General features: G+C 50.9%; 1 protein-coding gene across 1 annotated transcript in view; it reads left to right on the forward strand.

The window, feature by feature from the left end:
- The window catches only part of LASP1 (LIM and SH3 protein 1), a 37,575-nt gene that overhangs the window by 20,066 nt on the left and 1,835 nt on the right, over positions 1 to 15,674 (forward strand). Inside the window, exons 4-6 of the mRNA XM_007465148.1 lie at positions 3,438 to 3,545; positions 13,802 to 13,946; positions 14,303 to 14,406. Of these exons, the coding sequence (XP_007465210.1) occupies positions 3,438 to 3,545; positions 13,802 to 13,946; positions 14,303 to 14,406 (357 nt within the window). The remainder of the gene's footprint in view (positions 1 to 3,437; positions 3,546 to 13,801; positions 13,947 to 14,302; positions 14,407 to 15,674) is intronic.

Below are 15,674 nucleotides of genomic sequence, written 5' to 3' on the forward strand. Positions count from 1 at the left end.
TTGCGGGCTCAGTAGTTGTGGCGCACGGGCTTAGTTGCTCTGCGGCATGTGGGATCTTCCCAGACCAGGGATTGAACCTGTGTCCCCTGAGCTGGCAGGTGGATTCTCAACCACTGCACCACCAGGGAAGTTCCTGTGTGTGTCTAATTTTAAAACGATTTTTTTTGTTAGAAGGGGGTGGGTTACACAGTATGTGGGTCCAGCTCATAGTAGGCACATAATAAGTGGAAATTGTTGGTATGGTTTTTTCAATAAAAGTTTTTAAGGTTGTGATCTTTTCTCTTATGTTGGGTCAGCAGGGCAGTTTGTTTTTTTTTAACATCTTTATTGGAGTATAATTGCTTTACAATGGTGTGTTAGTTTCTGCTTTATTTTTCAAATTATGCTGCCTGTTTGGAGATTTTATGTCTGCATTCAATTCATTCATCATTTACCCAACAAACACATGTTTATACCTACTGTTTGCTACAATAGTGATGAACAAGATAGATCCTGAGAGAATAATTAATAAATTTACATATTAAAAAGTAGAGTTTCTTGGGGCTGTGGTTGTTCAGGCCTGAGGGGCCTCAGGCATCATTCCCAGCCCTGCCTTGGGAGTTTCCAGGATGGGAGGCCCAGGCAGCATCCAGGCTTCAGTTATCTAGCTGCAGTGCTGAGTTGTATCCTGAATCTACCAACAAAGCAGGTTGAGTGACCTTGGGCAGGTAACTTCCCTCCTAGAGCCTCCTGTCATGTCCTGGTGAGCCATCCCAGATGAGGGCAAACACTCCTGCTTGGGTGCTGAGCGAGGCTCTAGACAGGGGCCTCCCCACGCTCTTGGTTCCCCACCTTTTACCTCTGCCACACACTCCAGCTCCAAACAGCCTCCTGGAGAATCTTCCCCCCCTTGATTCTCCATAGTCAGGGCCTGCAGGTGCTTAATAAATATGGTCACACACTCCAGAGCTGGGAGGGCTTTTAGAGATCAGCTGGGACCCAGACAGGGGGACTGACTAGCCCAGGAACATACAGCAAAGTAGTGGTGAGCCCAGTCCTCCATCCTTTCTTGCCCCCACTCCGCCCAGCCCTGCCCTCTCTGGGCCGCCTGTGCCAGGAGTGAAATGAATTACCCTCCCCAGCAGGGAGGGAGAGGCAGTTCCTGAGCCTGGGAACCAGCTGATGTCATTGTAGTGTTGCCATGACAATTATTCCCCTGGATTAGGGGCCTGGAAGTAGAGGAGGAGTGGGGGACTGGCATTTGTTCAGCACTTTAAGGTTGACAAAGCACTCTCACACCTACCCTTATCAGTACGCATTGAGCCCTGCTGTGTGCTCCACAGTGTGTTTGCTGCTTTAGAGCCACTGTCTGTAATCCGCACCGTTAATTGGAATGGGTCCATCATGATCCGCATTTTACAGATGTGGAAACTGAGGCCCGAGAGGTTAAGTCAGTTGCCCAAGATCACTCAGCAGGTGGGAGACAGCCTATGTTCATACCAGCTCCCTCTGGCTCTTTGCCTATGCTTGGTGATAGGAAGCCCCCTCCCCATATTTTAACTGATTCCTATGACAGTCCTCTTATAGGTGAGGAAACCAAGGCCAGAGGCCTTGGATCTGGGCTTCTGCATCTGGAGCTACACATTTTTTTTTGGAATTTTTGAATTTTATTATTTATTTTTTTATACAGCAAGTTCTTATTAGTTATCCATTTTATACATATTAGTGTATATGGAGCTACACATTTCTGACTCTAAGTTTCTTACCTTTCCTGATGCGCCCTTCCCAGAGGGTTCTCTCCACGCCCCTACCCCCAACACTAAGAGTTGCTGTGCTGGCCCAGGCCTTCCTGGAGGAGATGATGCTGGGCAATTCTGGGCCCTTGGGGTGGGATGGTACCTGTACCCACTGTGTTAACTTCCAGTCTGATGGGAACTAGCACATCCAGGCCTTTGTTTTTAGTCTGGATCAGAACAAAAGAGGTTCTGGAACCTTTTAGGCACAAGAACCCCATGGATGGGTAAGCTGGGGCTCGGGACACAAACAGGGACCCCAGCCCCTGGGGGATGTGCAGAGGACCTGACAGGTATGTATTGTCAGTCGGGTCACACGGGTGCAGCTTGGCCATGTGGCCAGATGACTCCACGCCTGGGAGCTGCCTGGAGATTCCCAAGGTCCTGGGCCTCATGTCCTGGGCTGACCTGCCTCTAGGGCAGTACAGCTCCCATGGAGGGAATCCAGGCAGCTGGTGGGGTTTGGAACAGCTGGCGCCGAGGTGGATGGTGAAGACCCAGAAAGCCAAGGAGCAGTTCTCTGCCCCAGGGACATTTCCAGCCTCCGTTCTGTTCCTCAAAACCCCAGGGAAGGACAGGATAGTTTTCATATTTCAATTCTTTTAGTGCTTGGGAAGTCCTTTCTGACGTCTGACTCAAGCCCCTCTGGTACTCAGGTTTCTATGGAATTCTCAGAAAAGAGGGAGGCAGTGGAGGTGTGGTAGGGGACTTCCCCGGAGCTTGGAAACCCGTTCTGAAGTGCTGTCTGTCCCCCGCCAGTTTCATCCCCTCCTGTGGCGTTGACCTCAGAAGCCAGCCTGGCAGCCGCCGGGGCCTGTCAAAGGCTCATTGATTGAGTTTTCCGAGCTGCTGTCTTACCTCCCCGCTTTCTGGGCACCAACTTTGTCCCTTGGTACAGCCCTCACTCAGCTGGTCACTTAGAAACTCCCTCGGGGGCTTCCCTGATGGTGCAGCGGTTGAGAGTCCGCCTGCCGATGCAGGGGACGCGGATTCGTGCCCCGGTCCGGGAAGATCCCACATGCCGCAGAGCAGCTGGGCCCGTGAGCCATGGCCGCTGAGCCTGCGCGTCCGGAGCCTGTGCTCTGCAACGGGAGAGGCCGCAACAGTGAGAGGCCCGCGTACCGCAAAAAAAAAAGAAACTCCCTCGGGCTTTCGGCGGGTAGAGCCACATCCTGGCTAGGGTGAGGGCTGGGCCAGTCATTGGAACTCTGGAAAGAACCTTCTTCCTCTAGCTTTCAGGCAAGACGGGCCAGTGGTGAAGGGTGGGGAGTCAGGCAGATGAGGGTTTCATCCTGGTGGCTCTCGACATGTGCTGCTAAGCTGCGACCTTGGGCGTGGGACTTTGCCTCTGTGCGGCTCAGTTTCCTTGTCTGTAAAATGGAGCTAATGATAGTATACAGCAAGACTTAAATGAGATAGTTCATGTAGAGCGCTTGGCACTCAGGATACACTGAATACATATTAATGGTTTATTATCATGAGTCTAATACTTTCTTGGCCAAGGCTTGTGCTTTGAGTTGGAGTGTGGAGGTGTATGTCACTGCAGGGGGGTTTCTGGTCGGGGTCTCTCTCCTGGCTGCTTGCTGCCTTAGAGGCGGCTGCAGGCTGGGGCCCTCTGCTGCCCGTGCCTCGACTCCAATCCCTCTCCACCCTTTGGTCCTCCAGGTGCGTTACAAGGAGGAGTTTGAGAAGAACAAGGGCAAAGGCTTCAGTGTGGTGGCGGACACACCGGAACTCCAGAGGATCAAAAAGACCCAGGATCAGATCAGTAACGTGAGCCCCCTGCTCCCCAGGCACCATACTGACGCCCTGCCCTCTCTCCTCGTCCCCTCCCCGCCCGTCTGACAGACACGCGTGAGGCCAGTTTTCCGCTGCCCCTGCTCTCCTAGGCGGGCCTGGCTGGCGGCCGCTTGAGCAGAGGGAAGGGAAGGCTTTGGAGTTCCCAGATGCCTTTCCTCTGTGCACCCCCAGATTCCCCCTTTGATACCCTCTGCCCACACAGTATTTCCGCCTTAAAAGGACTGGACTTCTGGGGGGTGGTGTACAGGGAGGGCCTTTATGCTAAATCCCCCCCGTACCCCTTACTCTCTCTGAAAATCCCCCCCATCCCCCGGCTGTGGTGAGTGCCAGGGTCCAGACTGGCTGTTTTGTCTGAGCACAAAGGTCAAAACTGGGCGGCAGAGGTGGGGGAAGAGCCGGCCTCCCCCTTGTCTGCCTTTGGGCGCTGATACTGCAGTCATTTCCGCCCCTCCTCTGCCTCCTCCCCCACCTCGGCTTGCTCTTCCTTCCTGTGTAAAAACCCCAGCCGGTTTTGCCTGCTGGCCCTGGCCTGGCACTCCTGGGCCCAGGGCGGTGACCAGTGTCTGGCCATGACAGGGCTGGGTGTGGAGAGTGGATCGATGCGCCCCACGGCACCTGTGGCCAGGGAACAGGCCTCAGTTCCCTGCTCGGTGGAGCCAAGGACCAGCAGCCTGAGTGGCTCTGGGCTGTGGGAAGGCTGCCTAAGGGGCTTTGGGCAATGTGAGGTCGGGGGGGCACCACTGTAAGCCACAAGCACAGGACGTGGGCCGCAGACCCGTGTCGAACAGGGCCCTACAAAGGACCGGGCAAGCGGTTGTCTTCATGTCTGGAACAGGAAGGGGTTGGCAAGTTGCCCGTGTCACTGGGCTGAGGGACTGGAGATAGAGGCTGCAGGGGGCCTGGGTGTTAGCTGGTCCACCCGGCATCTAGCCCTCAGCCGTCCACCCGGCCTCCTTGGTCGGGCACTCCTTCTAGAAGTTGGCTGGACCGTGCTTAGGGTGAACTCCGGCAGTGGCTCAGGTGGATGTCGGAAGCCAGGGCCCAAGCCATCAGAACCTGCCGTGCCCAAGACCATGGCTTTTAAGCTTTGACAGCAACCTGCAGTATGAAATACATTTCACATCGTGACCCACCCAACAGGCCTGCTGATTTATTTAAGGGAAACAGAATCAAAGCTTCCAGGAAGGAGTGCTTTACCGGAAAGAGTGCTTTACCGCTTAAAGGGCCTTCGGATATTTTCTGTTCTATTTTAGTTTGTGAAAGACTCTGGTTGCCGACTTAACTAAATGGGTTTCGCAACTAGGTTGTTGACCAGCAGCTTGAAATTCATGGCTTGAGGAAATGGAGTGCTTCCCTTGGGCTAGGACGCCTCTGAGGGCTGTAATCCCTACCTGCTCCCGTGCTCCTCTGCCTCCCACCCCCGCCAGAAAAAAAAAGCCTGTCTCAGTTGCTTCTTTATAAGCCAGGGCCAGACCTCACACCCTAGAGCTTCCCTGCCAACCGGTGGCCGGACCTCCAAAGGGTAAAGCCGCAGGAAAGAAGGTGTGGGTCTCAGCTGTCCACATGGAAAACAGGAGGGAGGGGAAGCCAAGGGACGGAAGACCCAGTTGGCTCACAAAGCTGGAATCTCGAGTCTTCAGCCTCTGTGGCTTTTCATTGTGAAGACTGTCTTATCTTGGATACCTGTTCCCTGCCTACAACCCAACCCCCAGCACATTCACTCATTGCTTCCAGCCTGGGGCTTTTATTTTTTATTTTTTTTATTTTTTTATTTTTTGATGTTGGGGGTATGAGTTTATTAATTAATTAATTTATTTTTGCTGTGCTGCGTCTTCGTTTCTGTGCAAGGGCTTTCTCTAGTTGTGACAAGCGGGGGCCATTCTTCATCGCGGTGCGCGGGCCTCTCACTATCGCGGCCTCTCTTGTTGCGGAGCACAGGCTCCAGACGCGCAGGCTCAGTAGTCGTGGCTCACAGGCCTAGTTGCTCCGAGGCATGTGGGATCCTCCCAGACCAGGGCACGAACCCGTGTCCCCTGCATTAGCAGGCAGATTCTCAACCACTGCGCCACCAGGAAAGCCCCAACCTTTGCTAATTTTTTAGGCCAAAAAAAAGATATCTGTTGATGAGGTCTAAATACTATTGATTCATTTTCTTCTAATTATAAAAATAACACAAATTATTTTAGAAATTTTGAAAATATCCCCTCCCCCCAAACTAGTTACTGGAGGTGTTAATGTCTGAGGAGCCCTGGTAACAGAGCTCACCCTGGCCAAGACACTCACACCTGAGGAGATAACATCTTATCATTAACCACAGGGCTGCAATTAGCTGATTGTCCTCTGCTCTGAGGTGGGGGAGGTGACTTGAGCCTGACCTGGTTCTGCTTTTGCAGCTTTAGCTGGAACCTGTGACTTGTGACCACAATGCTGGAAGACTCTTGGTTTTAGCAAGTACAGTTAGTCTGTCAACGCGGGCCTCCAAACAGCTGGACGAGAATCACTTGCAAAGGTTGATTGAAAATGCAGGCTCACAGGCCTCCTCCCCAGGCCACCTGGGAGCAGAACCCAGGAACCAACGTTTTCTCTCTCTTTTTTTAGGAACCAGCATTTTATTTTTAAAATTATTTTTGTTGTTCCTTTTTATTTTTATTGAGCTATAATTGGCATACTGCACTGTATACCTTTAAGCTTTCCAACATAATGATTTGCCTTACTTACATCATGAAATGATTGTCGCAGTAAGTTTAGGGAACAGCCATCATCTCATACAGATACAAAATTAAAGAGATAGAAAATAAAATTTCTTTTTCAGGAACCAGCATTTTTTTTTTAAAAAAAAATATGTGGTACGCGGGCCTCTCACTGTTGTGGCCTCTCCCGTTGCGGAGCACAGGCTCCGGACGCGCAGGCGCAGCGGCCATGGCTCACAGGCCCAGCGGCTCCGCGGCATGTGAGATCTTCCCGGACCGGGGCACGAACCCGTGTCCCCTGCGTCGGCAGGCGGACTCTCAACCACTGCGCCACCAGGGAAGCCCAGGAACCAGCATTTTTAACACATTCCCTGGGTTACCTGAAGTTTGAGAATCGTCACCAAGAGCCTGAAAAAGCTTCACCAGAGGTGCCAGGCCTGGCCACATCCCAGAATCCCCCAGGGAACTTTAAAAGTTGTTAACTTGCCCCTCCTGGAAGAGTTTTGGGAAAGTTGGTGTTTAGAGCCACACCTTTTGTTTTGTATCCAAAATAGCGTTCCTGTATGTAGCTTGTCACTCACTTCCCAGGTTAACGTCAGATGACTCCTCATTTGTGAGGAAAATGTCAAGCACTTAGCATGTGATAAATATTGTCAATTGCTATTAATTTAAAGGCAGACTCGTCTGCTTTCTACGCTGTGGCTAAAGAAGGGACATGGACTAAAGTTTGGCTGAAAAGTTAGGCCATTGTCTAGTACTGAGAATGTCTGGAAAACTGAGGGGGCAAGGTGCTAGTTAGTCATCTGTGGTATTTGTGTCTTTTTTTTTTTGTAATTGAAGCATAGTTGATTTCCAATGTTGTGTTAATTATTGCTGAACAGCAGAGTGATTCAGTTATACATATATATATACGTTCTTTTTTTTTATATTCTTTTCCATTATGGTTTATCATAGGGTATTGAATATAGTTTATGCTATACAGTAGGACCTTGTTTAGTAATTGTGTCTTCATTAAAGGCACCTGAAGGGGTGAGAGGCCAGGACCGCAGGCTGTGAGCTGACATTTATCCTGGCCTTTGGTCACCAGCTGTGATGGCTGTAATGGACGGGAGTCTTTAATTGCTGAGGTCCCTATATGGGAGCCACAACCTTCAAGCAGAAAAGATTTTATTTATCTACATATCTACTTATATACTGATTTTCTGTGTACAATTTTGGGTCTTTTAACTTTTCCTTTTTCTGTGAAGTGTAACATGTAAACACCTGTGTGTGTACTCACCATGCAAGTCAAGAAGCAGAGCATGACAGCACCCCTGTCAAAATAGAGTTTTCAAAGTGTTAAAAAAAAAAAAACAAAAAACGTAACTCTCATGCAGTGAATACCTATCATATAATTACCTTAATTATGAGGAACCAGCTGGAGCATCTGACAGGCAGAGGTGATGCCTAGTCTGTGAAAGAAAGCACTGGGTATAATTAGATACAGAACTAGTTAGTGTTCTGCCATTAGCTGCAGACCTAGTTAATGTCCTCCAGGACTATAAAACCATAAGCTTTGGGCTTCCCTGGTGGCACAGTGGTTAAGAATCTGCCTGCCAATGCGAGGGACACGGGTTCGAGCCCTGGCCCGGGAAGATCCCACACTCTGCGGAGCAACTAAGCCCGCAAACTACAACTACTGAGCCCACGTGCCACGACTACTGAAGCCCGGGCGCCTAGAGCCCGTGCTCCGCAACAAGAGAAGCCACAATGAGAAGCCTGCGCACCGCAACAAAGAGTAGCCCCCCGCCTCTCAACTAGAGAAAGCCCGTGAGCAGCAACGAAGACCCAACACAGCCAAAACAAACAAGTTAATTAATTAATTTATATAAAAACCCCAAACCATAAGCTTTGGAGAAAGCCTTGCTACAGGCAGAAATCCTTTGCATTTCTTTCAGTCAGAAATAATTAGTAGCTTATATTCCTTAAATAAGCTTCATTCCTTATAGTCCAGGCCTGATCAGTAGAAAACAGTAAAGTCAAAGAAAATTCTAGCCCCAGAGTCAAATGCCCCAGAGGTGGGCTTGTTGGACAACCCTGTAGTTTAATTTTTGAAAGCGTGTGCTGTTCTTATCTTTACAATTTTATAATGTAGCTGTGCTTTCTTTTTTTTTACTATGTAATTTTTTTTCTTGTTTTTAAATTGAAGTATACTTGGTTTACAATGTTGTGTTCGTTTCAGGTGTACAGAGAAGTGATTCAGTTTTATATATACATATTTGTTCCCCCAGATTCTTTTCCTTTATAGTTTATTACAAGATACTGAGTAGAGGTCCCTGTGCTATACAGTAGGTCCTTGTTGATTATCTCTTTTATATTTAGTAGTGTGTATATGTATCTCAGACTCTTAATTTATCCCTCCCCCCCAGCTATGCATTTCTGAATACTATAGTTTTGTTTTTCCCAATTTTGAACATATCTGTTCTTTTGAGTCTTGCCTCCTTTGGGCAACATTGGGTTTAAAGAATCATGTACATGTTTGCATGCAGCTGTAGTTTGTTCTTTTTTGTTGTTGTATAGCATTCCATTTAAAATGCTTATATTGATTCTGGTCATTTGGATTGCTTCTGTGGCTGTGGACAGCTTCATACATATTTCCTAGTGTTAATAACGTGGAGTGGAATTGCCAGATCTCAGAGCGTATGTTCCTTCAGCCTTACCAGATAACACTGAAATACTTTTCGAGCGGTGATATTGATTTACCCTCTCGCCGGCAGTGATGAGAGTTTCCGTGGCTCTACATCCTTAGACTTGTTCATTTTAGCCATTTTGATTGTGTGTAGTGGTATCTCATGGTTTTAACTTGCATTTCTCTGATTACTAATGAAATCGAGCACAGATTTACATTTGTCTTAAAAACAAAATCGTGTTAGTCTCTCACAGGGAGCACAGCATAATATGGTGGTTGAGAACTAGGAGCTGACGTTAGGTCTCACCCACCCCTTACCTACCTCCTGAGCATTGGTTTCCCCATCTGTAAAATGGGGATGACAGTGATACATTGTTCTTGGGCTGGCTGAGAAAAGGAAATGAGTTATACATATAAGGGCACCACAGAGGACTGCAACAAACAGAAACACTGTTAGAAAAAAACAGACCCTGGCTGGTGAGTTGACTATTCCATTCAAAGCCTGATGCTCCCTTCTTGGTCATGATGTAGAATCATGTGGAAGCAAGTGTGGAGTCAGACCTGTGTTTTCCACCACAGTCAGGAGAGCAGGGGTTCAGAAAACGGAACATCAGCTAGCAGAAAAAATGCATTTTTCTTAGGTTTGGAATGGACCCTCAACTAGTCATCCTGGAGTCCTGGCTGGCAGGGCCCTTGGATGAGTGAGGAGGGTCCTTAGGCCTGGGTCCCTCTACCCATGTGCACTTGGATCTCATGGGCACAGTTACAGCCTGGCATCCTTCCATGGGATCCCAGGACAGTTTTTAGACCAGGGCTCTGCTGACATTTCTGAGCTTATGGTGACACCTTTTCAGGGCATTTGGACGATTAGAACTTTGCTGAGCTTGGAACAGGGAGGGATCAGACAGGGCCTTGGCTTCTGAAAAATGTTCATTTCCCTTTTGAATGTGCTAATACCCTTTAAGGTGCCTCCTTGCTTCTCAAACCATTAGGTTGATCAGCAAAGTAATGTTTCCTCGCTTGTTGGGCAGGGGAGGGAGAGGAAGTTGGGAGGATTGAAATTTTATCAGGTGGGGCTGCGCAGAAGGGAACTGCAGCCTCACTTTTTGCAGTCCATTTCCCCTCTGTGCTGCAACTCCTGACTTAAGTGCCAGGCACCCCTTCTCTCAAAGTTAGGGTGACCTTGTGATTATCATCCCTTTTGAGAGTGAAGGGCAGTGCTATTCATATCTATTCCAGAAGGCATGAACTGGTACTAGGGGCAGACTTGGGCATGTGGTCACCCTGACCCAGGAAAGGGCCCGTCCAGCTGTGGCTTTGTCCTTGTGTCACCAGCCTCAGCCCTGACTGAGTAATGAAAGTCATTTAACTTCTGAGCCTCATTTACTTCTGTAAAATAGGAATTAAAGTGTACCTATCCGACTTATTTTTTTAGGGTGATTATTGTCAGGGCCAAGGGAGATTATGTGCAGAGAACTCAATGTGAAAAGCTGAGCAAAGGTCAAGGTTATTACTATTACGATTAACAGGTGGTTCCTGCATCGATGGTGGGGAGGCTGCCACTACTCTGTCCACCTGAATCAGCTGGCCCTAATTTTATAGATATTTACGCATGTGGGGTGGCTTTTTAAGGAGCAAGATGGATCCCATCAGCCACTTGTGGAAACGCATGCATGTCCATACTTGCTTTCAGCTCTAGAGTTTGGCTAGGTTCCTAGAGGTAGTTGGGAGCCTCCAGACCACGTGGGAGCAGGTGGTGCCGTAACCTCTTTTTAAGATGAGGAAACTCAGGCCCAGAGGGGACGGGACTCTTCCAAGCTCACGTGAGCAAGTGAAGGGCTCATGACCCCAGGGATGAGACGTGGGAGGGACACTGCAGCTCTCGATGAAGGACTAAGTCTGTAGGACACAAAAGGGGAGATGGAGCCAGGCCTGGGACCCAGACATGCCTCCTTCCTCACAGAGTCACCCCTTCACTAATACAGACAGAGCCATACCCAGAGAAGTGGGCCGTCAGCCAGGGTAGCTGGGCCCTGGCACCAGGGACACACCTGCCCCTCAGCCCACCTCCTGGCTCCCTCAGGGCCCGGTACAGGCCTCTGTCGGCCTCCACTTGTGCACTTTCCCTCCCCTAGTCAGCGGCTCCCAGTCAGGCCTCTTTTCATTAACAGACAGTAAACAAGGGAAGCTGACCTTTCCCACCCCCCAGGACAAAAGTCAGAAGGCCAGTTGCCTTGGGAGCCTAGAGGCCTCTCCTTGTCCCCACCCCCGACTGCTCACCAGAGGACGGGGTCACCAAGGGAGTGGGGCTAAGGGACACTCACCTTTTGCCCTTAGGAATCTGAGAGCAGGGCACTGGCCCTGTGTCTTTGAACTTAACCCCTGGGTGCTCTTCCTTGTGGGAGTTCAGGGATTCAATGAGTTTTCAGTCTGACCAGGGCCAGCTGCCTCCCCTTCAGGAATGGGCTCAGTTTATTTCACCATTTGGATGTGGGTCCCTACTCGGGCATGAAGGGAAGGGGCAGGGGGAGGAGGGGGCTGGTCCTCCCTGCCTCCAGACAGGGCCCATCCTGGGCTTTGCTGCTGCCCAACCTGTTCTCCCAGCCTGGGCTGCAGTGGGTCACCGTCAGTTAACAGCTGGAAGAGCAGTGGAACGATGTGGGTGGTCCCAGACGACCAGCCCTGCAGACCTTTAGCCCAGCTACTCCTGTGTAAGGCCTGCCTGGCTGAGAGTTAACTCTTGCCCTCCTTGCAAAGCGGACGCGAGAAGGCAGCAAAGAAAGTGGGAGGGGGTGGCCCATGGGAGGTCCCGGGCTGGGACAGCTGGATCAGGCCTTGGCAGGGGCTTCCGGGGCACAGGGGCACAGGATCGCTCGTTGCTTCTGCTCTGGGAAACGGCAGGCTTTGCCCCCATCCGTTCCCTGTCCCCCTCACCCCACCCCCTTTTTCACTGGGAGAAGCATGGGGCAGGATCCTGGTGAACAGGAAGTGAGAACCGGCTTCTGGTCCGAGGCCTGCAGAGAATTCAGGCTTGGGTCTGCTCAGGACAGGACCAGTTTTCTGTGTCCTGCTTTCCAGGTTTCCTCTGGGGGGTGAGGGGGAGCTATTCTGTCACTCTCTGTCCCACTTCCTCCCCGAGCCCCGGCCCAGCCCAGCGATCCCGGAACACACAAACCACGGGCTTTCCACCTCTCCTTGGTTGCTTCCTCCCCACCAGTGTCCTCTCTGAAAAGTGAATAGACCCCACTAGGGGTCCTCAAGGTGGGGTGTGGGCTACATGCCACTGGGAGTACAGGGAGAAAACCCTAGAACTCCTGGAGGTGGTTCTTTTTCATCTCATCCTTTGTTTTATTCATATTTTTGGTGTAAGTTTTACAGGAGACATTCCATATTTGTAAAGTGATGCTTGTGTGTAATTGATAAAATAGATGCAATTTGGGAGGATTGTGCTAAAACAGATTTTACCAACAGGAATATGCAGTCAACATATTTGGGCAAGTGGGGATCAGCAAACTTTTCCTGTAAAGGGCCAGATAGTAAATATTTTAGGCTTTATGGGCCGAAGGGCCTCTGTCAAAGCTACTCAGCTCTGCAATGAAAGCAACCATAGGTAATGGGAAACGAATGGTGAGACTGTGTTCCAGTAAAACTTTATTTCTGGACACTGAAATTTGAATGTCATAGAAATTTCACATGTTACCAATCTTATTCCTCTTAATTCTCCCCCCCACTCCTCCATCCCCATCCTCCAAACATCACAAAATGTAGAAACCGTTCTTAGCTCGCAGGCCGTGAGCAAACAGGCTGCAGGCCCGTGGACCAGAGTTTGCCAACCTCTGCTCTAGATCACTGGTTCTCAAACTTGAGCCTGCTTCAGACTCACCTGGGGGAATCTTTCAAAAGTACATAGTCCCCCCCACAAAAAAAAAAAGAAAGAAAGAAGGAGAGAGAGAGAAGAAAGAAAAAAAAAGTGCATATTCCAAAACCCCAGCCCTGATTTTGTAGATTCTATGGAAGGTCCTGGAACCTGCATTCTAACAAGCAGCTCAGGTGGGTTGGGAGCAGACAGTCTGAAGACCAGATCTTAAGAACGCAGCTCTGGGTCCCAGTGTGTTCGGTTAAGCCAGCCCTTGCTGAGGACCCTGGGGTGTGTGGCTTCTCCAGGCCTCTTTTTGCCTGTTTTTGGAACCTGAGGAGAAAAGGAACTCATCTTCTAGATACCAACCCACCCTCAAGGGAGGGCCTGGCATTTCTTTGCCCTGCAGGCTAGGGTCCTCAGCAGGACCCTGCGAGGTCAGGCCCACAAGAGGCAGAGTCGCCTGCTGCTTAAGAGCACAGTCTCTGGAGTCTCCGTGAGCATGGCTAACTCATGCTGCTTGTCGGTGCCTTAGTTTCCTTCTTGTCTGTTAAATGGCGACTATACTGTACCCCCTTGTAGGTGCTGTCAAGGTAAAACGAGCGTGTGGTGCAGAACACCTAGCACAGTGCCTGGCACCTAGTAGGTGCTCAATAAACAGGAGTTGCTGCTTTTGTTGCTGTGGACCAGTATGAAAGCAGGGTAGCCCTAGCCCTTGCCACAGGCACAGAAAAATGACCACTTACATTTGTCTGGTGCTTGAGTTTACGTGGCCCTTTTACATCCATGGTCTCATTGCATCCTTCAGCAACCCCTGTAAAGTGGAAATGGAGGTGTAGCAAGGTTAAGTGCTTGTTCAGGGGCACATAGCTGGTGCACCCCCAACAAGAACCCAGCTCTCTTTGCCTGGAGACCTCCAGGAGTCTCTCCCGTCCCAGGATCTTGAGTGGCAGCGGAAGGGGAGCTTTGGTTGGTTTGCTGTGGGTCCTTCACCCAGCACTTTCTGCCCCCGCAGATAAAATACCACGAAGAGTTTGAGAAGAGCCGCATGGGCCCCAGCGGGGGTGAGGGCCTGGAGCCGGAGCGCCGAGATCCCCAGGACACTGGCTATCGGCGGCCCCAGGAGCAGCAGCCTCACCACATCCCAACCAGCGCCCCAGGTGAGCGTGAGGCCTGTGCGGGCAGAGGACCTGAGGCCAGGCCGGCTACAGGGTTGGGAGGAGGTGAGAGGGAAGGCTTGTGTACGACACACACACCCCCATGTCCCATCCCTACCGAGGGCACAAGCACCAGGGTCAGGGCCTGTTCTGGGCTCCCAGCACCATGGGAGGAGATGCAGCCCCTGCTGCAGAATTCGCGGCACCAGCAAATGTGCACAGAGACAGAAGCCTTTGAGCAGCGTGGCGGTTGAGTGAGGTGATGGACGGTGGAAATACATGGCATGGGCTTCGTGGAAGAAGGGAGCAGGCTGGCTTTGGCAAGACAGTTTCTGAGCCCATCTCCTGCCGGCTTCCAGTTTACCAGCAGCCCCAGCAGCAGCAGGCAGCCCAGTCCTACGGTGGCTACAAGGAGCCTGCAGCCCCGGTCTCCATACAGCGCAGTGCCCCAGGCGGGGGCGGGGTGAGTAGCCCTGGCTGCGGGGAGAGGAGATGTGGGAGGTGAGTGGGCCTAGGGGAGACGTCCTGGACGTAATTCTTGCACTTTCCTTAGAAAACCCACCCAGGAGGCCTGGCCTCCCCTGACCTTTGACGCCAGCTCCCTTGCCATCTGCAGATAATAGGGGTCTCAGCCTCTCGAGCAGAAAGCAAGTGTGGTGTAGGGGGCAGATTGGGACCCTGTGTTCCAGCCATAGCTGTACATTGGGCGAGTCTCGTCCACCCAGCTCCCGGCCCACGTTTCCTTACTCCAGCTACCTGGGAGCACACAAAGCACCTTTCTGCTTGGAGCCCTCCAGACTGCGCCCTGCTCCCCAGTCTCCATGACGACGACCTGCCGGGTCCTTTAGATCTCAGCTTGCCCCTGCCTCTTAGGCACCCTCCCAAACCACCCTGTGTCGACTGGGTCTCCCCTAACGTGTCTGTCCTTCCGCCCCATTGGTTTCCTTCAGAGTACTTTTTCCACCTTAAAACAGTTCTCTGGGTTTGTCATCTTCTGACTGTGACCCCCACTGGACTTGACGCTCCATGTGGGCAGGGCAGTGTCTCTTTGGTTCACCTACTCTGAGCCAGGCACAAAGCGGGCAGTCATCAATTTAGTGACTAAATTAACGAGCAAAGTGGGAGGTGGGGTGGGATCAGGCTTACCAACCCTCAGACTAGAAGTTTGGTCTGTAAGTCCTGCTACTTATCCCAGTGACGGTGCAGCCAAGCTCAGCTCCTCTATGCCGGGTGCCTTGGAATTCAAAGTAGCTCATGTAGAAGCAGGAGGGACAATACTCCGAGAAATAAAGTAGCTTGAGATAAGTGGCCTGCTCGGGCCTCAGGCTGGCCACACAAACGAGGGAATGACTGTCAGTGCTATCTGGGGTGTCGGGTGGGCCGGAGAGGTCCGTGCGAAGGATAAGGTTCCAGAAAGACCAGCCAGTCCTTCCAATACTCACTAAGCCTGTTCTGGACTGAAGGGATTTGGCTCTGAATAAAAGTCCACCTTCCTGCCCTCTTGAAGCTTACATTCCAGTCGGGAGACAAACACGAAAGCCAATAGATAAGTAGGTACGTAACAAAAGGCCAGAGAGAAGCTGTGAAGAAAAAGACAGCCGAATGAGGAGGGGAGAGAACAGCAAACGTCTCAGTTAAGTAAAGGAATGAGTGGTGGAGAACAGCAATTGCAAAGGTCCTGAGGCAGGAATGTTCTGGGAAAGTTCGAGGATCAGCAGGGAGGCAAAGGGG

This window comes from Lipotes vexillifer, unplaced genomic scaffold (assembly GCF_000442215.2).
Source record: "Lipotes vexillifer unplaced genomic scaffold, Lipotes_vexillifer_v1.1 scaffold591, whole genome shotgun sequence".
Lineage (NCBI taxonomy): Eukaryota > Metazoa > Chordata > Mammalia > Artiodactyla > Lipotidae > Lipotes > Lipotes vexillifer.